At 42.7% G+C, this 25,650-nt stretch overlaps 1 protein-coding gene across 1 annotated transcript in view; it reads left to right on the forward strand.

Moving 5' to 3' along the window:
- LOC130595172 (SET-binding protein-like) overlaps nucleotides 1–20,463 on the forward strand; it is a 61,379-nt gene extending 40,916 nt beyond the window's left edge. The window contains exon 3 of the mRNA XM_057401673.1: nucleotides 17,901–20,463. Within this exon, the coding sequence (XP_057257656.1) occupies nucleotides 17,901–18,011 (111 nt within the window). The 3' untranslated portion in view covers nucleotides 18,012–20,463. The remainder of the gene's footprint in view (nucleotides 1–17,900) is intronic.
- The last annotated feature ends 5,187 nt before the right edge of the window (nucleotides 20,464–25,650 follow it).

Below are 25,650 nucleotides of genomic sequence, written 5' to 3' on the forward strand. Positions count from 1 at the left end.
TTTAAGTGTTTTACTAATTCTTCTGGATTTTGCAGTTGTTCAGTAGTGAAATTCAAAGTACTGGAGGGGCCCACTGACCTAGATACTCGCCCATACTATCCCACACACCCTGCCACTCATGGCTGTCTAGCCTCAGGGAAAATCTCTCGGTCCTCCTACATCGTTGTTTGACCCCAGACAAGACCCAAACCTGACTCTGCTTAACTCTTGAAATCAGTAGTGGGCAAAACACACTCTCTATTCGCGCTAGCATGGTGATTCCCATCACGATCAGCAAACAAGTTTCAACAGCATTAAAAGGCCATTCAAAAACTTCAAAACTCTGAAATGTAAATGGTCTGGGGGGATGACTGGGAGGGTAAAAGGATGTCTCCTTCATAGGTTGAGCACCTGAGAAGGAGAAAAAAGATGTGTAATTGCTAAGCACTTCTATTATATACCTCCTGAAGTATAAAGGTGGTGACCACACTGGGAACATAAGCCAGATCAGTTTCATGATCAATGATTCTATTGTATTACAAGTCATTATCATAAAGTACAATGAGACAAAAACCTTAGCCCAAGCCCCACACTTGAAAAACACTAATACAGCAAATACCGGATGGAAGTAAGGCACGATAAACTGAAACTGTGAGATCAAGAGGAACAACCTTGAGAGCCAATAAATCAGCATTGTGACGAGTGACTATTAATCCAGTCAGATCTGTCGTTATCTCAACCCCTCGTGACCCACGTTGGGCGCCAAAAAGAACTGTTGTGAACCCAGGACAAAAATATATGTTGGTTGGTTTATTCCCAGGTGCTATACAGGCATTACTGACTGAGGTATCCAGCTTATCTCAGGTAGTATTGGAAAACCGTATGGCCCTTGATCTGCTATTAGCTTCCCAAGGAGGTGTTTGTACAGTTATAAATACAGGCTGCTGCACATACATAGACCAGAGTGGCAGAATATCCACAGATCTAACAGAAATCTGGAAGCAGACAAAGATCTTGCATCAGGCCGTTAGAGATGATACTAACTGGGGATTTGAAGAATTATGGCATGGACTTACTTTTTGGCTATCAAATTGGATATTGTTAAAAAACTTGTTTGTGATCATTATAGTAACAATTTGTGTCTGTATCCTTGCATGATTCAGGATGCGTAATTAGGATGCAAATATTATAATTTTTTCCTGGGAAAGCTATTAATATGCATGTATATGCTAAATAAATAGCCACTGTTGGCAAGTATTGGGTATGCTCACCTTTGCAAAATCATTTGTGTGTGTTCCCAGTGCTGCAATAAAGAATGCCTTCTTTCTAAAACTCCAAATTGAGTCTTAGAGAGTTTCTCTGACTGACTTTTATGGTAAGACCTGCAGCAAAAGAAGGTTTTGGCAGGAGTATATCCTATTAGTGGCCAGCAAGTTGTGTTGCATTTGGTCCCTTTAAGTCTTATGTGCTCCTTAAAGATACCTAAGAGGCAGTTGGAAGCTTTTTTTTTTATAGTAAATATGGGCTTGGTTAAATCTTCAGCATTCATCAGCATGTTCAAAACTTTGTTGTTAAGAAAAGGGAAAAAGACCTTGCTTTGCTTTGTGGGTCATCCTCAAGTGAGGCATGCTGAGGTCTGCCAGGGTTCCCTTCTGCTGGCCTTACTTTACAGCTGGCCCTGGAAAGCAGGTGAGAGGATTGGGGCAATACTGCTCCTGGAGCAAGGTAAGGGACAACTCTTTTCTAGCTTTATGGCTATGAAGCGGCTGGTGTGTTGGTTGCTCAGCACTGCAGATTTGTGCCTTGATACATGAGTGCTTTATTAGGAGCCTTGTGATGGGAGTAGGCACCACAGTCACAACCATACAGTGGGGAAACTGAGGCACTAACATGTCTCCCTCTGCATAATGCTTTGTGTCAGCATGAGCTGAAAGTCAAGCCCCCAGCTCATTCAGCCACCAAACCATCCTCCTACCTTTAAATCACAGGTCTGTCTTGACCTTCCCATACCCCCCTCAGTCTCTGCTTGGGTTGCACAGGTGAGAACAAAGTGACACTTGTTCGCCTTGTCCAAAGAGTTCGCTTAAGCTGATGTTGTCTTGCCTCCCTTTTTAGTGCCAAAACTAAGTTTTGAAAGTGTTGTCCTGGGATATAAAATGTCCCATATATTCCCTGGGGACTGGATTTTTGTTTTCTGAGTGCAAGTGGCACTGAAAGAAAAAAAACAGCTCAAAACTGCAGGATAAGGGAAACAATTCTCAGGTGCTGAAATTTGGAGACAGATGTGAGCACTTGCCTTCTGTGCTCCTTGCAAGGCAAGGAGCAAGGGAGCTTTAACTTCTCTAGCTGCAATCACTAAAGAGCTGATCATTCATTTCTAGCCCTGCCAGAAAAAACAGCAAGAGTATGAGAAGTCAATCAAAATCAGTTAAAAACCCCTCATTGTTTATTTGTCTTGAGGATGTCAAGAGGCCAGTAGTAGTAGACCAACAGGAAACTGTGTCTTACAGCAAAGATCACAGTTCTCAGCTGTCACCCCATTCACCTCCAAAAGGGAAGTTTCTCTATTCTGTGTTCAGCAAGGGAGGTTTGGTTTTATTTAATCATTAATATTTTCAGTACATCTGCTGCATCACATTTGCATGAAGGTTTGGGGCTTAAACTCCAAGGGATTTGGACCTCAAAACTCAGGGGTATTCAGTATGCAAGCCAAGCAATTGGAAACATGGATTTGTGCTTAAATGAAATTATCAAGCCATTAAGCTTCCTCTGTTTTGGCTTCCTTCTTTGCAAATAAGGAATATGACAGCATAGATAAAGGAGGTAGTTCCTAAGGTCTACAAAGCATCTTGAAGTCCAAAGTGATACCTAAGCATCCTTTAATTTTATTTGGCTTTCTCTGGTTTCTAGTCAAAATGAGAGAAATGCAAAAAGATCTTAAGTCAGTTATGCTTTTTTGTTTTGTTGTTTTTTTTTTTTTCTTCAATTTGAAGCCCCCAAAATGAAAGGGGGGGGAGGGAGAGGCAGTGAGACAAGAAATATAATCTGAAACGAAAAAGGAGACTTGAAGACAATCAAGAGAAATGGAAACCTCAAAAGTAGTTTCTAAAATAATACCCATAATGTCACCATCTTTCTGTAGAGCTTTTTTTTTGTGGGGATATCCAAATTGCTTTGGATATCAGTTTTTTGGGGAAACTGAGGCTCACAGCTGTATCCTGAGTTGCCGCAGGTTATTCATGCATGACATCACTGGTATAAAAAGCTTAAATTTCCAGGCTAGTGCTTTATCCTCCAGGCCATAATGTTTCTCCAGGGTTGTCTACTCAGTTGCTCAGAATTTTATATTGAGAAGAACCAGCTTCTGACCAGACATTTAGAAATTTGCCCTGTTCACAAAGCAAGTTTATATATTTTTTTTCCTCCCTGTATGTGGAGGGTTTCTGGTCCTCAGTGGCTCATTTCCCTGGAAGAGGTTAAAAGAGCTTCCTGCCAGCCCCATGACACAGAGTTTCAGTGAAGAAGTGATCAAAACCAACTGGGTTGGGGTAAATGTCTTGTTTGGGTGTTTGTAATCTGATTCATCTTGATTTTTATCTTCTCAAATGAGTGGGTGGGAGGGATGGCTGATAACAGTTCAAAGAAATGCAGTTCCTAGCATCTGGGGCTGAAAGGAGGGATGGTATTTTACAGTAAGAGCTATCAACATCGCAGCATTCAGTTGCTTGCCCTGTTGATGTAACATTTTGCAATTGGGCTAGCAGCTCAGATTGTTTCTGTTTCCTACAGGATACTTTGTGTGTTTGTAATATTTTAGGAATTACAGATATACTTCATCCTTCCCCCATTGACTTTACATGTTACCCCTCAGGCAAATACGATAAGGGAGCCTAGGTGAAAGTGAACATCAAATGTTAAAAAGATGGTGAAATAACATTGGTGGGAGTTGAAGAAAATGAAGTTTGGTTGGAAAGATCTCCCTCAGACTTTGAACAAAGTTGTCCTTGCCTCCCCCAAAATGTAATTCTTTTTGTAAAAGAATGAAAATGTGCAGAAATTGAAGTGTTGTTCTGGATTCAGACAGCCAGAGAAAAATATACATTGCCTTAGGGAATTTAAATGAAAATAAACATGCTTTTTCTGGCTACATTTGGCTAGACAGGAGAGATTATTATTATTTTTTTTTTTTTTAAATTGACACCATTATTAAACCAAGTCCAAACTAAAGATTTATAAGCATCCAAGTTCTTCCCGCTGGATTAGGCCTTTTAAACTCCAGGCAGGCCAGGGAGGAAGCTGGCTCCAGCAGGCAGGAGCCAGAGCTGCCACCACACTGTCCTCATCCTGCTGCTCAGCCTGGGCTGCCCCTGGCCTCCTGCTGGGAATTAAGGGGCTTTTAGTTGTGCTTTGTCTCCTTTGCTGTAAATTAAGCTGTTTCTGTGGCTGCTGGCTATCTCCTCATGCTCACCACAGCCTTGCCTATTACCACTCTGATTCCTGTAACTTTGGGACCAGGTCTTGAGGAGTATGAAGGCATGGGCTTAGGTCCAGTCATAAATAGTGGATTTGTGACCCACTGTGACTTGGGGGTTTTTGAATTTCCAACCTGGGTGCTGAGACAGCTGATATGAGGAGCTGGGAAAGGCAAATGGCCTTAAAGCACTGCTGAGGGTGAGAACCTAACGAGAACCACCAAGACAAGCACTGTGGCCTTGCACCAACACCCATCCACTTCATGGCTGGGAGATGTGGGACTCTCAGGATGGAGGGGCTCAAGCCTTCTGACTGCTCTTACATCTTTGACTCTTCACACAATCATAGAATAGTTAGGGTTGGAAAGGACCTTAAGATCATCTAGTTCCAACCCCCCTGCCATGGGCAGGGACACCTTACGCTAAATCATATCACCCAAGGCTTCGTCCAACCTGGACTTGAACACCGCCAGGGATGGAGCATTCACAACCTCCCTGGGCAACCCATTCCAGTGCCTCACCACCCTCACAGTAAAGAATTTCTTTCTTATATCCAATCTAAACTTCCCCTGTTTAAGTTTTAACCCATTACCCCTTGTCCTGTCACTACAGTCCCTAATGAAGAGTCCCTTGCCAGCATCCTTGTAGGCCCCCTTCAGATACTGGAAGGCTGCTACGAGGTCTCCATGCAGCCTTCTCTTCTCCATGCTGAACAGCCCCAACTTTCTCAGCCTATCTTCATACGAGAGGTGCTCTGGTCCCCTGATCATCCTCGTGGCCCTCCTCTGGACTTTTTCCAACAGTTCCATGTCCTTTTTATGTTGAGGACACCAGAACTGTACACAATACTCCAGGTGAGGTCTTGCAAGAGCAGAGCAGAGGGGCAGGATCACCTCCTTCGGTCAGGCAGGATTTTCCCTTAGTGAAGCCATACTGGCTGTCACCAAGCACCTTGTTGTTCTTCATGTGCCTTAGCATGCCTTCCAGGAGAATCTGATCCAAGATTTTGCCAGGCACAGAGGTGAGACTGACAGGTCCGTAGTTCTCTGGGTCATTCATTTTCCCCTTCTTGAAAATGGGGGTTATATTTCCCCTTTTCCAGTCATCGGGAACTTCACCTGACTGCCATGATTTTTCAAATATGATGGACAGTGGCTTAGCAAGTTCATACTAGTGATGTGGTTGGTTTCCTTCGCCAACAAGTGGTGGCAACAGGCCACAGTAGTCCCTGAGTGTGTTCCCCCTCTTGCTGGTATGGTTAGGCATGATATGGCACTGAGGTAGTGCTCTTCTTTAAAGATAACAAAAGTTCTTTGGCCTTTGTGAAACTAAGATGGGCAAACACAATCCCTTGAGTGTCACTACTAGTGGCCTTGTACCTGCTGTAGGTTGAACTATCTGGATATTGATGGATGCAGTATGCCTGGATTAGTCCAATATTTGGATGGGAAAGCTTTTAAAGGCCTTAGGTTCTGTTGGCATAAGTCAAGGAGTCATGGTTGAACACTTTGGGTATGCTAGATTAGAGATGGTCCTAATATTGGTTTGAAAAATTTCTCTCCAGCCCATTGGAGAAGTTCTATAGTGAAAAGGTTTCTTACCCTTAAACATGGGAGGACGGAAAGAAGCACAGAGTTAAAGGGACTTTCCAAATACAAAAATCTTGCAGAGGGAAAACAAATCGAGGAACCCAAAATTTCTCAGCATCACACCAAGTGTAGTCATGAGAGGACAGCATCTTCCAGCCCAACATGCAGATGCAAAGTATTTCAGAACCTTGCTATGTAAAGTGGAGATGTGAAATGATATTTCTGAGGTGGCTTGGATCTTAAAAGCTCCAGTCAGAGATGTGAAAGATGGTATCTGCTGCTCCTTGACCTGCTGAAGATGCCATCCACCTTCAGGTGGGCATGTCAGGGGATCTGCTGGGACTTTCACTGCCAACTACAAAATGGGAGCATCCTCATTCTCTTCACAGGATGAATTGTTTTTTTTTTGGGAAGCTGAGACCCTGGGGGTGTGTGCAGTGTTCAGGAGTCAGCTTAGATGTCATTACCTCAGTGTTGGTCTCTCCCAGCTCCCACATCTCAAAGCAAAACCACAAAATAACCCATCCCCCATCCCCTTTCCCAATTTTCTGTACTGCACCCCCTTCCTGTTGACTTTCTTGCAGTTCATTGTTATCCCTAACTGTGGAATTCTGATTTAATGGTGCATTGGACAGATTGAGCTTGACACCATTCCCTTTTCCTTTGGTCCTATTTCCATAATGTAAGATGATCTTTAGCAAGTCCCCTTGAAGCACAGAATCAGACTCTACAACTCAGAGAGAGTTATAAAGCAGGTATGTTTTGGCACTGGGTGCAAGGGGGATCTCTCCTCCTAACTTGCACACAGAGGGGTTAAGCAAGCAGATATTTTTTACACACAAACATGCATATTCATTAGGTTCCCGAGAGTTTGGTGTTTAGGTACTCATTATCATAAGTCTCCTCCCTTTTGGCGCTTGTGCACTGCCCTCTGATGGTCGTGGGCAGGGGTCTTCAAGATGAAGTAGTCTTCCTCATGTGGGCAGGGGTCTTCAAGATGAAGTAAGCAGTCTTCCTCAGGGTGCACTTTTCACCTTTGGCACAGTTGGATGCCCCAGTAATCACAAATTAGCTGAAACCAACCATATCTGCAAGTTTCTGACAGCTGGCAAAAATTTAGAACAGTGTGACCTTCGTACAAAATTTACTGCAAGCAGAACAGGATGAGCAGACAAGGAGTATCCTAAGCTACCAGATGTTCGGGAGTCACTGTCTCCAAACTAACTGATAATTAGAAGGATGGTAAGAAATAATTCACTCATTAGAAGGATGGAAAGAAATAATTCACTCTTGTTAGTAAGACTGCTAAATTCCGTTATCACACCACAGGCTTACAACACAAACATTGTTCTCTGTCTTAGACCTAAGTTAAGTTAAAAGTATTTTAACCCTATGTTTTCCAGGCACTTGCTTTCCTTATATCACCCTTTATTTAAAAGAAAATCTGGATGGAGTAATCGGGTTGTTTGCTGTCTCCATATGCTTTTCTGTTCACTGGAACATCTTCCCATTGTAGTAAATGTAAAGTCTGAGGAACTTGACCTGGCACGTGCCAGCTCTTGGGAATGCAAATGTTTAGCTGTAGGAAATATTTCTCTTGCAGTGATGCTGTGGAAGCAATTAGGTAGAGGATAATGGATGGGTCACTAAGATAGGAGGGAATGACTCCACAAGGTGTATTGTGGAGAGATCATAAACCACAAGAGTGGAGCGTGGATGGGCTGATGATGTCAGATGAAACCTGTGGTAAACCTGCGGTAAACCTGCAGTAAACCTGCAGTAGCATTAGTCGGAAATACTGTCGTGTTTTTGTTTTAGGTGCACTTCTGGTTTGTTTCCACTGTCAGAAAGTATTTTGCATTCACAAAACATTTCTTCCTTTCTAAAGGCTGCAAGCAGTCTGCTTGGATGGGGAAAGAGTCATTTTGTATTACTAGGAACCACAAGCCCAACTGCTGGAAAAATCAATGCAGTCTTTGCTTTGGGACACCTGTTGCCGCTGTCTTTGCATGTTACCTACCTATATGTGCAGATGCAGTTGTAGAAAAATGGGAAGCCTAAGACAAGCAACGTTCATTTTGCTCAGTGGTTGCAAGTAGAGGAATGATCATGCGTGAAAATATTCAACCTGCTAAATTTTGCTGTGTTGTAGAGTCAGGCTGCAATGGGAAAACACAAGAGTGAATCAGAAGGTACTGTCTTCATGCCAGATTGTCTCTTCTCCATGTTTGTGAAGGACTCAGGTGTAGGAATGCGGCTAACGGAAGGGCTCTTTTCCTAATGGTCTGTGCAGCAACACCTTTCTTTCTGGGAAGCACTGGGGGCTTCTCTGTGCCTGCACTCAAACCCTGCTGCCTCAGAAGGAGGTCTGCTCTTCCTTCCCCAGCTGTCTCTCCCTGCAGGAGCTTTCCCACCATGATCTCATGGACCTCTAATGGTAATTATTATTGTCTCATGGCTCAGTGGTGTCTGCCTTGAGACAAACTAACTGTAGGGCTTTTGATACCTATCTCAGCATGAGGCGTGTGTTTTCATGCACATGCTTCTGTGCTACTCACCTTTTGCACTCTGTAGACAAACATGAGCTGAATTCTGCTCCCATTTCTTGGAGGTAAATATGTGCAAAGCTAGGTAATAGGACTGGAATGCAATTTAATTCCTTATCAGCACATACACCAGCACCTGTATGCAATGTCTCATTGAAAATTAAAAAAGAAAAAGCAGTAAAAGGTGTTGAAAAAGCAGTTTTCTTACCCCCTTTTCATTCTGCTATATAAATGGCTTTGTAGCTGTCCTTATTAGAAAACTATTTTTCAGGTTAATCTATTTTATTTTTTTTTTAATCTTGAAGATTTCATTTCAGCTTGAAAAACAAATATAATTTTTTTATTCCCACAACTCTGCTCCCAGACTTTCTCCCCACCCTGGCACAAATGCTTAGTGATGGTGAGCCATGCAGTTTCTTGAGCTACCTCTCTTTTCTTTCCTTTATTTAATTAAAAAAAAAAAAAATAAATCTTTGAATCTTTGCACTCAGCATCCTGAAGGCCTTTTTTCTTTCCTTTCCTCTGGTTTTGCAGGGTCAAGAGCTTTAGAAATTAGTGTGCATCAAAACCAGGGCAGACCTGCAACTCCCCCCACACCCAGTCACATCTCTCCTTGCTCTTCTGCAAGGTGATTTGTAAAGTTAAGGAAAATTTCAGCCAAGCAGCACAGTTGTTATGCTCTGAAGAATCTGCTGGGTTTTTTTTCTCCAGCCTGGTTCAGGAGCTGAGGATCTCCTTTCGCCTCCTCTGGCTGGAGCATGGTGCACATGAGCTGATCTCTCTGAACAGGTTAAATAAACAAATAAACAGGACTGTGTTTGGGTTAATTGTCACTGGTTCTGCTGATCTCCATTACTGATCTATCTGAGAGCCTGGTCAAGGAGCAGATGCTAGAGACAGCATCATCACCTTCCTCCTCATCCTCATTGTGTCTGGCTTTATCCTTCTTCTTCTTCTCCTCCTCTCCCCACCCCCATCCCATTTGTTTGTTTTTTGTTTGCTTTTTCTTTTCCTTTTGGCTGAGCAAATAGGCCAGATGGCAGTGAGGGGAACAGACAAGTGAGCCATGGCGTACGGGCAGCCTTTTTAATTTTGACTCCAGTTGGGAAGTAGTTTGCTGGGAGATAAGTTTTACAAAAGCAGAAGTAGAGGAAGAGTGTGTGTTGGAGGAGAGGTGCAGGAGGAAGGGGAGACCCTTTTCAGGATGAAGCAGCTCAGCCAAGGGAGTCCAGGGTGCAAGGGACCAAAGCCCTGGCTACATTCCTGACACAAAGCAGTAAATTAGCTGTTTCTGTGTCAGTTTGTGAAGGAAGTCTTGTCAGCTGCACATGGGGAGGAAAGATGGAGATGTCTGTCTTCAAATGAGGAGGAGGATATGTCTCTGATTTCTACCTTGCCTACCCTTGCCCAGACAAGCTCCAGACAGTCTTAGGAGCTGCTATGCAGAGACATTTGCCCAGCTGCAGAAGAGGAATCATATTGGCCAAGATGATTTTTATCTGTGCATATGATTGTGTATATTTTGGTCATACTTTATTATGGGTACAAACGTGAGATCATTCACTGTAGATGTCTTTAAAGCAAAAGTCATGACTTTAAAAGTTTTGTAACAAAACTAAGTAAAAAGTTGACACAAAACATGAAAGGCATCTTAGTAATAATGTAGTTTACAGCTATTCCCTTTTCCCTTCCTTTTTAGCATTCATTTTTCTCTCAATATTCAATGTGTCAGATATCAACTTCTTGCTATCTATTCACATTGTTCATGTATTTTAGACTTATCTGACTGAGACCAAAGAGGGTCTTGCCTTGAATGATTTAGAAACAAAATTAGAGTCAGTTGCACTCAATTATATATATGTGAGGCTTCCTGGCTTCATTTTGATGAACTGGGATTCTGGGAGACATTGAGGAAGGGTAGGTGTACTTTTCTTAGTTTTCATAAATGTGTTGATTTTGCATCCAAACTTCACTGAAATGAAGTTTAAAATGTCCACACAATTTAGTAACTTGAGAAGTTTTATTCCTGTTGATGCTCAATGCAATTTGGGGTTCCTTGGTACAGGCTCTCATCTTCTTCATCCCAGAGGCATTTTTAAAAATTAGCTCTGGAAATCTCAAGCCCTGTTGTCAGGATACAGATGATCCGGGACCATGGTTGCACTGTATGCCCAAACAAAGAACTTTTTATATGACATTAATTCCACAAAGAAGTTTTTATTCACCAGAGAGTCTACAGAGAAATGATTATGCATCGCTGGCTTGGTGGAACAGAATTTTAACTTCTAACTCAGGAATTCTTCCACTGATTAGTTTTAACATGAAGTAGAAACACAAGCCTTTGATTTATTGGTGAAATATTTAAGATAGGTTGTTAAATTATTGAAATAGCAGAGTTTAAAGCAGGCAAAGAAGGAAAAAAATATCCCAACCAACCAAACAAAAAAGGCAGCTCATCCAAATAAGAGCTTGGTTTTCCTGAATTTGAAAAATGTGTGTTTGGACTTGCTAGATATCTGAAACAAAAAGTGCTATCTCAGTGCGAAAATAAACATATTTTAAAATTAAATTTTTCAATCCAACAAACTTAACCTCCAATTGATCCCTGCAGACTCTGTTTCATACACAGTGCTAGGAATTGTTGCAGCCCTCCATTGTTTCCTACCACTCATCTACCACATCTTTGGGTGCTCACCCAGCTTGGCTGTAGTTTTCTTTTTTCTATGAATGCTAATTGAGAGGCATTTTGTCTTACTGTTGATAAACTGGACGGAGATTTCTCCAGTCTTCATGCCTGGGGTTTGAATATCACTTCATCTTGTCTTTCATAGTTGATCTTCAATCCTACCCTGAGCTGGAGAAAAAGCTTGTTGAATCTGCTATACTTGTCTTTGCCCAGTTGCCCTCTGGCATCTGCATAACATTATCACAAGGTAAAAATAGAGCCTGTCTTCTCAGAGGAGGAGATAGGGATTATGCATGTGGTCTCTAAGGACTCCAGAGTTGTGGCAATAATAGTGTAGACTAGTGAAGTAAAGGGTGAAAAAAGCATAAAGGTTTGGGTTTTTTTTTGAGCCCTAACAACACTAATTTCCCCTTTTTTTTTGAAAATAAAATGTGTTGGAATTGCTGCAACCAAAGGAACACTTACTGTTTTCAGTTTCTGTGCACCTAAGTTTCTCCAAATTTGAGAGAGGTCACTAGCTCCCACAGCCATATCTGTTCTGAACGTAAGATCAGTGTGGTACTTCAAAAGCAAAGGCGATTGGACTTTGTCATGTCTTCAGTGAAAATGCATGGGAAACATGCATCAAAATCCATAGACAGCTTTGAAAAATTCAACACTTTCTCTTCATCTACTCGCATTTCAGCACAAAAAAAAAAGCATTTTTCAAGTCTGACCACCTCTAGCAAGCACTCTGTCTTGGGCTGTACAGCTGCAGAGGAGAAAACTTGCAAGGTATGACTCTTTCAAATAGAAATGAAAAGGATGAAAAGGAGATAATTAGGACAGGCAAATCCAAACAGTACTTTTGCAAATGGTATTTATATTTGATTTTTTGTTTGTGTCTATATTCTTCTTTTCCACCTGCTTTCAAAGGGAAGCTGATGAAAAGGATTTGCTTGGCCTTTTTGTTGCTGTAGGGGGAAGGATGCCATTTGTATGCAGTGCTACAAGACACATGCTGCAGGTGAAACTACCTTAGAGGGGGCAATCCTACCCAGAGGGGTATCTCCTGGGACTGAAGCACTTCTTTTTCTCCTCTTTGTGGGTTTGTTGTACTGTGGGACAGGGGCCTTTATGGCATGTAGGGGTGGGCAAGGGTTTATGGAGCAATGAACTCCAGCAGCAGCAGTGGCAATCCCATAATGCTTCAGCCTTTTGTAATAGTTTTTGTGTGTGTGTGAGATTAAAGTATGTCCAGGAAGGAAGGAGATGTGAAGCATTTGGCTTCTCTTTTTCCTTTTGGTTTTTTTTTCTTTTACTTGGAAAGAGCCTGAGTTCCTTTATGCCTTTCAGGTTCAGGAATGAGTGAGAGCATGCATCTGCACCCATACAGTTGCTCAAGTGGGAAAAAGCCACATTTGTGGTTTACACAGTGCTAAGCAGAAAGGCACATCCTGATCTCTAGCAAGTGAGAGGCAGTCTCACATGCGCACACACACTCTCTGCGCACTCTGCATAATACATACAAAGTGCTGCCCTTTAATGAACATAACCTATGGTGGCTGGGATGCAGCTGGCCAGACCTCACCATTAATAAACTGGGAACGTTCTCCTTTTTAGTCCCTTTCAGTGCCTGCCCTGTGGTTTGATCTCCCTTGAATGTTGTTCCCCCTCATTTGGGGCTCCAATTCTGATATTTGGCCCATTGTCTGAGGTTGCAGAATGTTGGACTGATTTCGAAGCTTTTGTATTGTCTCCAGACTCCTGAATGAAGCTGTCATGTGTTTCTGTGGTCGGCTAGTAGACTGTCTGGCTGCAAGCTGTGTCTTCTTTTGTTGTTTAGGCTTCATTGAGCTGAGGGAAAAGGCTAATTTCAGGGTGATTTACCTCCACCCAAACACCAGCTGTCTATTGTACTGCAGCTTGCCTCCACCTTGGATTCAGTTCTTGTTTCCCTTTGTTTCCCCTTGTTTCCCCTCCTCTCCTATTCTACCACTGTAGGCACTTGGGCACCAGTTCTTCAAGATGCATGGATCACCCTGACAGAACAGCATAAAAACATAAATACTAAATATGTTGATCTTCCCAATGTCATTTATGTACCTGTGGGGATTTTTTTTTAGGGTTCACTGTTGCAACACTATACGCATGTTTTCTTCTTGGTGAAAAAATTAACTGTGTCCCTAGGGTAAAAAAAAACCCAACCAAAACCTACCATGTCCTTGTCTTGTTACTAAAAGTAGCCTGTAGTGAAAAACAGTAATGATTTTATTTAGAAATAACTATTAAGCTCAGTGGCAGGATAGCAGACTGAATTGCACAGCCTGCCTGGTGCAGGATGTCAGGGGAGGTGGCTGCAAATGTGCTCTCTGGTCTTTGAAATGTTAGAATATTTGGATGGATGGAGAAGGAGTCAGAGAAAGATGGTATAGCCTCTTTACACACTTGTCATTCCTGAGCTGGCACGATCATTGTGTTTATTTGGTATCATGCTGGAGAGCTCTCTTGGTGGTGTAAGACAGGAAAGGAAGAAAAGGGAAGAGGCTGTGAAGGGCTGCTTAGCTCAGCTTCACAAAGCTCTTTCAGAAAAGTACTGTTCTGTGAAGAGTCAGGCTGCTTCAGCAGCTGAAATACTGATAAAAGCTTTGGAAAGGCCACACTGGAAACTGTGCTCTTCCTAAGGTTGCCATGGCCAAGGCTCAGCTATACTGTCTGCACCTCACATTTTTGTCTGTTGATGGGGGACATTTTGAGGGCATTGCAAGACAGGAGAGATGGAGAGAGCCTGAACAGCTAAAAGCCAGGGCCAGGTTTGGCCAGTGAGACCTTCCAGGGGCCAAGTGGAAATGAGTTACACCAGCTACTTTGGGGTGAGGCTACTGCCAGTATTTTCAAGGACCGCTGCTCAGAACCGAGGAAGGCTGAAGAACTGAGCAGGTCAGAACCCAGCTGGACCTGCCAGTGGCTGCAAGGTGCATGGCATGGTACTGCTAAGTTGAGCCCACCTCTTAAATTGGTCTTTCCAGCCCCAGACTTGGGAGAGTGGGAGGAAGGTGGGATTCTCCAGTTATTCTCAGACAGCTCCTCCAGAGCACAGAAGATCTACAGAGGTCTGCCAGTGCCATATGTGTCATGTCTGACTCCTTTAAATAGGTCTGGCAGCTCTGTGGAGAACCAGTCTAGGCAATATGGCAGCGCCAGGACTCTCCACAGCCTCTGATTTGTATGTACCCCTGGAGTCATTGGCATGAAGCAAGTTGTAACTGGCCCTCATTTGACTTCTGGGTGATACAGTTTGGTGTTTTTCAACCACAGGCTATGAAAACTGGCAAGTGATCAGCTCCTGTCACCCATGCAGCTGAGATAATTAAGCCTGTTACTATGACCATTATTATTTTTCTTCTGTTTCTACAAACTTTGACCAACTGCTGGAGCCAGTGGTGCAGGGAGGGTGAGGCCAACAAGACTCCCTATAAGAGGTGAGAAAACGGGACATATGTGCTTCACTCTTCAGTGCTCACTGAGGAACCTTCTTATTCTTTGTCTTGACGACAGGTGGGAGCAAGCAGAAGGCAAAGTGAGCTCCTACACTGGAAATCCTTGTGCCTACCTGTTTCTAAACCAGAGCCTCACATCAAGAGCAGGCAGCACAGTATCATTTAGTAGCAATAAATCTGTGAGCTTTCAAGATCACTGTGCTCCTTCCCAATCCTGTTATTTAAAGGCCACAAATCATGGAAACATTAAGACCAGACATCTATAGCACTCAGTGAGATGAGGCTCCCGTCTTTGCAGTGTTGTCCTCTCCCTCCCCTGTAAGTATCAGGCACTGCTGGACAAAGGAGGGAGGGATATATTAGGAAGCAACAACCACAGCAGGCCCCAGCTAGGTGTTTTAATTTTTTAACAAACTCCTTGGGCACTATAAACTGTAAAATAACATATAGATAAACAAACAACTCATTGACCCTTAGCACCCTGGAGGGCTCTGTTTCAGATCGCTGAATAAAAGCTCAAGTTGCAGATGCATGTTTAGTGTAACACAAGGCATGCGCTGAGGAATAGCGTGCTTTCTTCTAATCTGGTTCCAGACAAGCATCCAAACAGCAGCCCCTTTTCCTATCCCCACCAAACTGCTTGATGTATGTGAGGAAACCCCTAAATGACAAGGTCTCCATCTGTTCTTGAATGGAGTTGTGGCAGGCTGCAAATATTGTTCATATGCTTTTATTTTTTTTCTTTTGCCTTTCAACTTAGCTACCTAATGTTAGACACCTATCCTCAAATTAAGTATCTGCTCATAATAAGCTTTCCTAAAAGAAGGTGGAGGTAGTAGGTAATTCAGGTGAGGGGCATTAAGGAGAGGCACATCTGCAGTTGGAAAAGGAGGTGGGATTATTCATCCAGTGCATTGCTTTCATTTGCTTTTTTAGGGAATGGAAGAGCCCCTGCATTCTTGTACTGTCAGGGAAAAAGAAAAAGGTATCACGTTTTAGGCTTGTATTCCCCTCTGCTCTTGATTTTCCATGTGATTATGGGCAACATGTTGCAATTTCTCTCTGTTAAATAAAGCTGGTGATACTTCCAGCCAGACAGGAGAACATGTCCATGGTTTTCCCTGAGCTCAGGTTGCATGACAGCATATCCTAGAAGCCAGAGAAGGGTCTAAAAATGGGATCTGTTCCTCAGTTTGTGGTGTAAAAAGGGCTGGAGTATCTTTTTCAACATAATGGCTTTGCAGTGGATACTGTGACAAATTGACCATCAGCAAGTCATGTATGGATCCGGTTTCCTAAACACACTTGTATGTTGCTGCTATAGGCACCCTAAGGCATCCTGGCTTTTCATCTGTTGCCTGTTAGGAAATGTGTGGATCTCCCTTAGGTCCTTTGTGTTTCTAACCTGACTCATATACTGGGTGTCTAGAAAGTCTCCTTTGGTTAGACAGACAAATCTCTCCCTGCTTTAAATTTTAGTTTAATCACTTCTTTCTGGGGAATGTTTTTTGAGTTTAAGAGATTACAAACTAATTGTTGAAGGACTGTAGTAATGGGGCAAGAGCAAAATACATCTGATAGATGGGAGTCACAGGCAGAGGATGCCAGTTGGAAGTAGTCCCCTGAAAACCTTAAAGTTTGACAGGTTGCAATCAGCAGTCCAAACACCGGGTGTTTTGGTTAGGTATCGGGTGTTTTGGTTAGGTATCAGGTGTAGGTACAGCATTTTCAGTGTTGTGTTTTGTTTTGTTTCTCCACTGTCTCTTTTGGAAAGCAGAGAAAAGATAATTTTTATCTGACCTTGCTGGGACTTGTGAGATGCTAGGGTCACCAAGTAAGAGATCTCACCACACCTGGCAGGTTGCAGGCTCTTCTGAGATGACTAGAAGTTTATCTGCCTGTTTTTAATTCCTGTCACCAAGGGTCATCTCTCTGCTGTGCCCTGGTATTGAGCAATGGCTGCAATTCCTTTTAATTGTGCCCTTTCCCTTCCTCATCATTTAGGCTAGAGTGCTTCCACTTGGTGAAACTCATTAACTGCTTTAGTGTTAAGGTCTCCTTTTCCATATAAATTTATCCAGCTGAAATATGACTCTCCATGGCTGCACATGAGCAGATTCTCCCTCTGTTGACCAGCAGATGCCGAGAGTGTTTATTTTTTTAGCTGTGGACAGCAAAATTCTGAAACAAAAGCAATAACTTTGTGTATGTGTCTATGGGTAAGCAAGTAATTGTGTTCAGTTTGTGGGAACCCAGTTGGCTGTGTTACTGTTTGAGCTCAAGTATCATTTTGACCAAACTTGTAATCCCAGCCCCTTCCTGCCATGGTGATTTATCAAGATGTCCAGGCCTGATAAGCTCCAAAAAGTTTATATAACAGTATCTGCTCCAAAAAGTCTTTGGGGGAGAGCCAAAGTGATTCATATAATCCCCAGAAAAGAACCAAATAAACACAAGGGACCTTGCTGCTCAGATCACACTCAGTCTGATGGGTTGTCAATGAAAGGGTGTTTGAGCTCAGATTATTTCCCAAACTGTTGTTTGTAGGCAAAAGGAGGATGAAGATACCCTGTTTCTTTGTAAATCTCTGTTGGCCCCAGCATGTTATCAACATTGCAGTGTCTGCACCAGTAGTGTTGGGTGAGGGTGGACTGCTGAATTTTTGGCAAGGACTTGTCGGTGGTTATATGGACCAGTTGTCCTAAAGAGGGCAAGTCACACTTGTAGACTTTATTTCACCAAATCTAGCTACACTAGAAACAAATAAGCACTAACTTGGTGAGGGTGAACAGAAATTCTGGTGCATGATAGACTTGTTCCTGTTTATGTATGTGTATGAAAACATTGGTTTAAAATAGCCTGTTCCTTTTCAGCTTGACTTGCCCGTATTCCCACTGTGTTTTTCCACACACCTTGCTTTCCTTCTGCCTCTATGTGACATCCCTGATGCTGTGACATTGGTCTTTGGGGAAGTCTCCTTGGCAGCTTGGGAGCTACCCCTCTGTGGAACGGTATCTGCCAGCAACACGAGATGAGTACACAGGCTTCCCTAATGTCCTTTCTTCCCCTGCTTCTGGTCATAAATAGAAGCCTCTTGGTTTTCAGTGGTTCAGATTGTGCTGATGTTTTTCTTGCCTTATCTCTTATAGGGAAAAGTCATTGGAGATGCAAAACTGCTTAGGAGTTGGGGTTGCAGAAAAGGGAAAAATGCTCAAGTGAAAAACTTGGATCAGGTCAGTCAATTCTACCTTAACTGGTAGAAATATAAGAATGTATTAACATCTGTTTGATTTGAACTGTGCTGTTGCATATCAGCGTTACTGGACACAAACAAAGTTCTTGGTATGACTGACAATGACATTAATGTTTTTGTATTTGTTATTTGTCGAGAAACCCTCAAGCAAGATCAAGGATTCATTGCACTAGGAGTTGTTAATGCCCTAGCCCGACTTATTCCCATCTGGTTTATTTATTCGTTGATTCTGTTTCTTTATAAAAATCCACTCTAGGCAATGCCTTTCTTAAAGAATATTGCACTTCCTTGCTGGCTAAATGCATGCAACCTTTGGTCTCATACCGTAGCTGCCTGGATGTGTGATAGTTACAGAGAAACATGCCATTTGTTGCATACTTTTGTTCTGAAGTGACACCATCACAAGAACACTCTTTATTGAGGTTCCTCATGATATATATGTGCAAGAAGTTTTTCATAAACTGATGGCAAGGTTTCAATATTCATTACTTGGAATGAATGGCCCCTTATTCTAAAATTGGTCAAATTGACATCGGTAATACCAGTTCTAGGGTTCAGTAACTTTAAGCAAGGTGGGCTGCACTCTGAATGACAGCCAGCTGGTGGCCACTTACTACCTCCTACTATTTTGCACTTATTCATAGAATAATATGATATGATATATAATAATATGATAATATAATATTCAGACCAGTCAAGTTTGTCCCTGTCAAAATTTTCAGTTATGGCCTTCTGGCTTTGAGGCTAAAGAGAAGTTTGAATCCAGAGATCATTCTTTCCAAGGATGAAACAAAATTTGATTTGAGCAGAAACATTTTATAAATATTGGGTCATCCAGTGTTAAATGTAGTAGAGTGAAGCAGTTGATCTCATATCAAATAACTTTGCTTTCTCATGTACCTTGTGACCAAGTACAGACCTGAAGCAGATTCAGTGTCCATAAAGCTCCAGGAACTCCCAATAATTTACTGATGGGAAAAAAGATTAATTTTCAGGAGGAAATATGTTTTTCATTTTCAACATGCATGTTCATCAACCCTAATTAATAATGGTGTCTCTGAGCCTCATTTTGTTAATGTCTGTTAATATCTATCTATCCTGCAGCGGGCTCTGTTGTGAGGAATATTGGTCACACTTATAAATGCTTTGTAGTATTGAGTCTTTCATTGATTTTTTTTCTTTAATTAGTATTTTCAAAATGACAAATTTATTGTCATGAGCTATACTATCAGTTCACAATCAAGACAAGGATTCATATAACTTTTCTTTAAAGAATAGCTACCCATTTTCTCAAACACAAGCTTAATTTTCTCATGTTGACGTTCTAACACATCAGGAGAAATTTGATTTAGAAATGAACGCTTTTACCAAATTTGTTTTTTTTTTTGTTATTTTGATGTACTCTGGTTGAATCACTCTTGATTTACAACAGGACTAGAGCAGTGTCAAACTGCTTGTGGTAGAGATTAATAATTAAATGGGAATATCTTGATTGCAGAGAGGTTTTACAAAAGCTATCTCTAACAAACTCTGAGTGTTGTACCTAAAAATCATTGATCTCAATACTTTATAGAGTAGGCAATAGTTTTTGGAGGGAAAAAAAAATCCCATTCTCTTTTAAGTTTCTGGCACAGTGATAAATTATTCTTTGTGTTTGGTTACTTTCTGAAATCTAATTTTTAATGTCTAGTGATGTGTTGACCATCTCAGTAACTCTTTTTTGCTGTATCAGCATAAACTGTTGGGCAAGTGGAAAACTAATTTGTCATGCCCCTGACAGGGTCTTGTCTGTAATTCAGGGGACAGGAGGTGGATGGGGAGGAAACTAGTACAGGAGGGTGGGTGGCAGTGTGGAATGTCTGTGAATGCAGGACCTCATCTCAGTTTATGAATTATCCCCTGGGCCCTATAGATAAACACAGACATCAGCTAGGAAAGGTAAACACTTGCCAATGATTGTAGGCTAATCCTTCAGGACACTAACTACCAGAAAAGCAAGGAAGCATTATTTTAGGAACAGCTTGTTTCACTTTGTGAAGGGGAAAAACACTGCATTAGATTTAGTTTTGTTTGCAGAGCTTTACCCCCTCCTCCTGCATCCTGTCTCAGATTTTAAAGATTTGCTTTCATTATTGTTGTTGGGGGTTTTTCTTTCTTTTTTATCGGTCTTGGTTTGTGTTTTCCTGTGATGCCTCTGTAAAGTTGTGTGAAAATGCAACTTAGTTTTCATTTTCATGAATGAATGCATAAATAGGTATGTGGCTTTTAAACCATTAACTATTTAAAGTTTTGGGTCTAACCAGATATTTTTTGGCCTTTTTTTTTGGTGTGTGTGAAAGGTGATGCTTTTATTATACTGTTGCTTATTATTTGAGGTGCGTTGTTGCATAAAAATGGCAATCCTGGATTAAGAGTTCCTTGTGCTAAGTAGTATATTAACATAAAGCAGGAAAGATGGTTCCTGGGGAGTGATTTTGTTTGTGTATTTTCTGAGGAAAGCAAAATGTCATGATTAATAATGATTAACCTGATCCTTGCCAACATGAACTATATTCACCATTCACTAAATAATTACTCTGCAGCGTGGATACCATTTCCAGAGAGGGCATATATTTGTCATATTAAAATAAAAAACAGACATACAGAAGGACAGGAGGACCTGACTTCTCAGTGACACTTGAGCTCACAGGAGCCACAAGAAAATTTAAATAAAGAGAAAAAAAAATAAAAAAATATAAAATCAAAGGATAAGAGCAGTTAAACATTCATGAGCCGCCTATGTTTTGGGGGAAGCAACAGAAAACAAATAAAACTCAATCCTGAGAAAGAAGAACTGCATGTGCTGAGATTATGAAGCACTCTGCTACTTCTAGTTCTCAAGCTTATGCATGCCTCTAATATGCATATTATATGTCTACCCACAAATTTTTTATTAGTAGTGATATAATAGTAGTATTGTATTATACTTCAGTTATTGGACTGTTTTTATCTCAACCTGTGGGAATTAAATTCTTTTGACTCTCCTCCCCATCCCTCTGGGAGTGAGCAAGCAGCTGCGTGGTTCTGAGTTACCAGCTGGATTTAAATCATGACAAAATGCTGCTCCAGCCCTCTCACCATTTTTGCAGCCCTCCTCAGGACCCTCTTCAACAGCTCCATCTCTGTCCTGTACTGAGGACTCCAGAGCTGGACACACTACCCTAGGTCAGGTTTCACTAGAGCAGAATCACCTCCCTTGACCAGCTGGCCACACTTCTTTGGATGCAGCCCAAGATATGATTTGCCTTCTGGGCTGCAAGTGCACATTCCCAGCTCATACCCAATCTTTCATCAACCACTACACCCAAGTCCTCCTCAGGTGTACTCAATCCCTTCATCCCCCCGCCTGTATTGATACCAGGAGTTGTTCCGGCACCAGATGCAGGACCCTATACTTGGCTCCATTGAAACTCATGAGGTTCATATGGGGCTACCTCTCAAACAATTTAAGTCCCACTAGATAGCATCCCATCCCTCAAGCGTATCAAATGCACCACTCAGCTTCATGTTATCTGCAAACTTTCTGATAACACACTCAATCCCACTGTGTTATTGATGAAGATATTAAACAGTACTGGTCTCCCAATACAGACCTGTCCTTGGTTCAGCAGTAGCAGTCATTTTTTCTCCTTCTTTGAAGCTGGTGCAGTGCTGTCTTTTTGACTTTCAGCCTGGGAACAACGCTGATAAAACTGAGGCTTTTATTTGTTCCTAAGTAATACTTACTCTGAAGAAGGACTTTCTCAGTCTCATTCTCTGCCAGGGAGAAGGAGAAGCCGGGAGAAAGCAGAGACAGGACACCTGACCCAAACTGGCCAAAGGAGTATTCCATACCAAAACACATCATGCCCAGTATATAAACTCTGGGGAGTTACCTGGAAGGCCCAGATCGCTGCTTGGGTCAGGCAGTGGTGGGTGGCGAGTGGTTGTATTCTCTCCCCTTGTTATTTCCCTTATCATTATTATTACTGGTGGTAGCAGAAGTGGTTTGTGTTATACCTTAGTTACTGGACTGTTCTTATCTCAACCTGTGTGAGTTACATTCTTTTGATTTTCCTCCCCATTCCTCCGGGAGTGGAGGAAGGAAGAATCATAGAACAGTTAGGGTTGGAAGGGACATTAAAATCATCTAGTTCCAGCCCCCTGCCATGGGCAGGGACACCTCACACTCTGGTTGTGTGACACTGACCACAACTCTTTGGGTGCAGCCATCCAGCCAGTTCTTTATCCACCGAGTGGTCCACCTATCAAATTGATGTCTCTCCAATTTAGAGACAAGGATGTCATGTAGGACAGTGTCGAACACTTTGCATAAGTCCAGGTAGATGACATCAACTGCTCTACCCCTGTCCATCAGTTCTGTAGCCCCATCATAGAAGGCCACCAAATCGGTCAAGCAGGATTTCCCCTTAGTGAAGCCATGCTGGCTGTCACCAAGCACCTTGTTGTTTTTCATGTGCCTTAGCATGCCTTCCAGGAGAATCTGCTCCAAGATTTTGCCAGGCACTGAAGTGAGACTGACTGGTCAGTAATTCCCCGGGTCATCCATTTTCCCCTTCTTGAAAATGGGGGTTATATTTCCCTTTTTCCAGTCATCGGGAACTTCACCAGACTGCCAAGATTTCTCAAATATGATGGATAGTGGCTTAGCAACTTCATTTGCCAGCTCCTTCAGGACCTGCAGATGGATTTCATCAGGTCCCATGGACTTGTGTACGTTCAGGTTCTTAAGATGGTCTCGAACCAGATCCTCTCCTACAGTGGGCTCAAGGTCTTCATTCTCACAGTCCCTGTGTCTGCCTTCCAAGACTTGGGTGGTTTTGTCAGAGCCTTTGCCAGTGAAGACCGAGGCAAAGAAGTCATTAAGAATCTCAGCCTTCTCCAAATCCAGGGTAACCTGTTCTCCTGATAGCTTCCGGAGGAGGCCTACGTTGTCCCTAGTCTGTGTTTTATTCCCTACATACCTATAAAATCCGTTCCTATTATCCTTAACATCCCTAGCCATGTTTAATTCTAACAGGACCTCAGCTTTCCTAACCTGGTCCTTAGCTTCCCGGACAACATTCCTGTATTCTTCCCAGGCTACCTGTCCTTGCTTCCACCTTTTATAACCCTCTTTTTTCCTTTGCATTTTCCTCAGCAGCTCCTTATCCATCCAAGGAGGTCTCCTGGCCCTTCTGCTGCACTTCCTTCTGGTTGGGATGCAACACTCCTGAGCTTGTAGTAGGTGATCCTTGAATATCAACCAACAGTCTTCGGCCCCCCTGCCTCTAGGGCTGTATCCCATGGAACCTTACTAAGCAGGTTCCTGAAGAGGCCAAAGTCTGCTCTCTTTAAGTCCAGGGCAGTGAGCTTGCTGCACGCTCTTCTCACTGTTCTGAGGATCTCGAATTTGACCATCTTGTGATCGCTGCAACCAAGGCTGCCCTGGGGCGTTTCCAACCAGCCCTTCCCTGTTGGTGAGCACAAGGTCAAGCATGGCACCTCTCCTTGTCGGTTCTTCTATTACTTGCAGAAGGAAGTTGTCTTACACAGTCGAGGATCCTCCTAGATTGCCATACCGTCCCTCGAATGGATATCAAGGTGGTTAAAGTCCCCCATGACGACAAGGGCCTGCGAGCATGAGGCTGTTCCTATCTGTCTGTAGAGTGCTTCATCCACAGAGTTCTCTTGATCAGGCGGTCTATGACAGATCCCCACAATAATGTCCCCCATAGCTGTTCTCCCTTCAACCCTGACCCACAAACTCTCTGTTGACTGCTCACCTGTCCCCAGCAGAGTTCCATACTATCCAGCCTATCCCTAACATAAATAGCAACTCCCTGTCCTGGGTTCAACAGTTGCAGTCATTTTTTCTCCTTAGTAGCTGGTGCAGTGCTGTGGTTTTGACTTTCAGCCTGGGAGCAGCACTGACAACACCAGTGTTTTTAGTTACTGCTCATATGTTCACTCTGACCAAGGACTTTTTGAGTCTCATCCTCTGCCAGGGAGGAAGGGAAGCCGGGAGGAAACAAAGACAGGACACCTGACCCAAACTAGACAAAAGAGGTATTCCATACCACAGCACGTCATGCCCAGGATGTAACTGGGAGTTACCCAGAAGGGCTGGTTCACTGCTCGGTCGGACTGGGTATTATTGGTTGGCGGGTGGTATCGTATTCTCTTCCCTTGTTGTTTCCCTTATCATTATTATTACTGGTGGTAGCAGTAGTGATTTGTGTTATACCTTAGTTACTGGACTGTTCTCATCCCGTGGTAGTTACATTCTTTCAATTCTCCTCCCCATCCCTCCGGGAGTGGGGGGAAGATGGGGGGGAATGAGCGAGGGAGGCTACATGGCTGACAAAGTTTAAATCACAACACTCCCCCTCCCAGTCTGTTGGGCCAGTGTTTTCTAAAGAGCCTGTAACCTGTTAGCATGGGAACAAATCCATAACCACCAGAATGGTTATATGAGGTGCTTTATTGCAGCGCTGGGAAACCAGGAGTACGCACCCAAATCTGGTTCCAACCTCGTCACATCGCGTTCACAATTTATACACATTTAGCACGGATTACAACATTAGCTAATGCATATGCATTAAGGATTTCCACATCAGGAATGTTACGACATCAGCCTCTTCTACGCTTGCGCAGCTCCCTCTGGTGGTCGTTCCGATGAAGTAAGAAGTCTTCCTCAGGTTGTCCTCTTTACCTTTTCCTTACTTGGATATATCCCAACCCTTGTGTGGACGCTAGCATTTTCTTATCAGCTTCTGGTATGCTCTTCTGGCTACCTTATGCATAGGTTATACTTGGGTATAGTCTCCAGTACATACCTTTCTAAATCCACCCATACGCATAGGTTTTTGCTACTAAGACTATCATTGCAACACTGGTTACAGAATAGCCGTGACACAAAATTGCAAAGTTACAACATTTTCTAATATACAAAACCCCACTATTGATTTATAAATTTCTCAAACATAATCATTTCTACTATTTTATATAATTGTTTTATCATAAAGGCTTTTGCCCTTTTCCAACACTTCCATTCCAACACTCCAGTCACAGGAGCCATCCCACCATGTTTCTGTTTATATCGTATCCCCATAGAGGTGCACACATCTCTAATTCCTCTTCTTTGTTCCCCATGCTACGGGCATTTGTATAGAGGCATCTGAGCTGAGCACCAAATGAAGCCGGCTCATTGGCTGGAGCAGCTGGAATATCTCTACATTGCTCCAAGCATTTATTATAGGTGCTGGCAACTGACTGGGTGTGTTGGGATGGAATGATGCCCCCCTCCCCCAACACATCTAATTTAAAGCATCCTTGACTAGTCTGGCAAGCCTCCTACCAAAACTGTTCTTCCCCTTGTCAGGCCAGCTCCACCAGCCTCCAGTAGACCTGGCCTACTAATTTGGGTCCCATGTTCAAGATGCCCAAACCCCTGACTATGGCACCACTGTTCTAACCATTTATTAACCTGGCCAATCCTCCTAGCCCTTTTAGGGTCCTCCCCTGTATCCTGGATAATTGTCAAAAAGACAATCTGAGCTCCAGAGCCCCTAGCCACCTGTCCCAGGCCTCTGTAATCCTTCTTTATGTTCTCCAGGCTACTGCTA

The sequence above is a fragment of the Pezoporus wallicus genome, unplaced genomic scaffold (assembly GCF_028554395.1).
Source record: "Pezoporus wallicus isolate ANWC-B61680 ecotype Strahan unplaced genomic scaffold, APGP_CSIRO_Pwel_v1 contig_5304, whole genome shotgun sequence".
In the NCBI taxonomy this organism is placed as follows: domain Eukaryota; kingdom Metazoa; phylum Chordata; class Aves; order Psittaciformes; family Psittacidae; genus Pezoporus; species Pezoporus wallicus.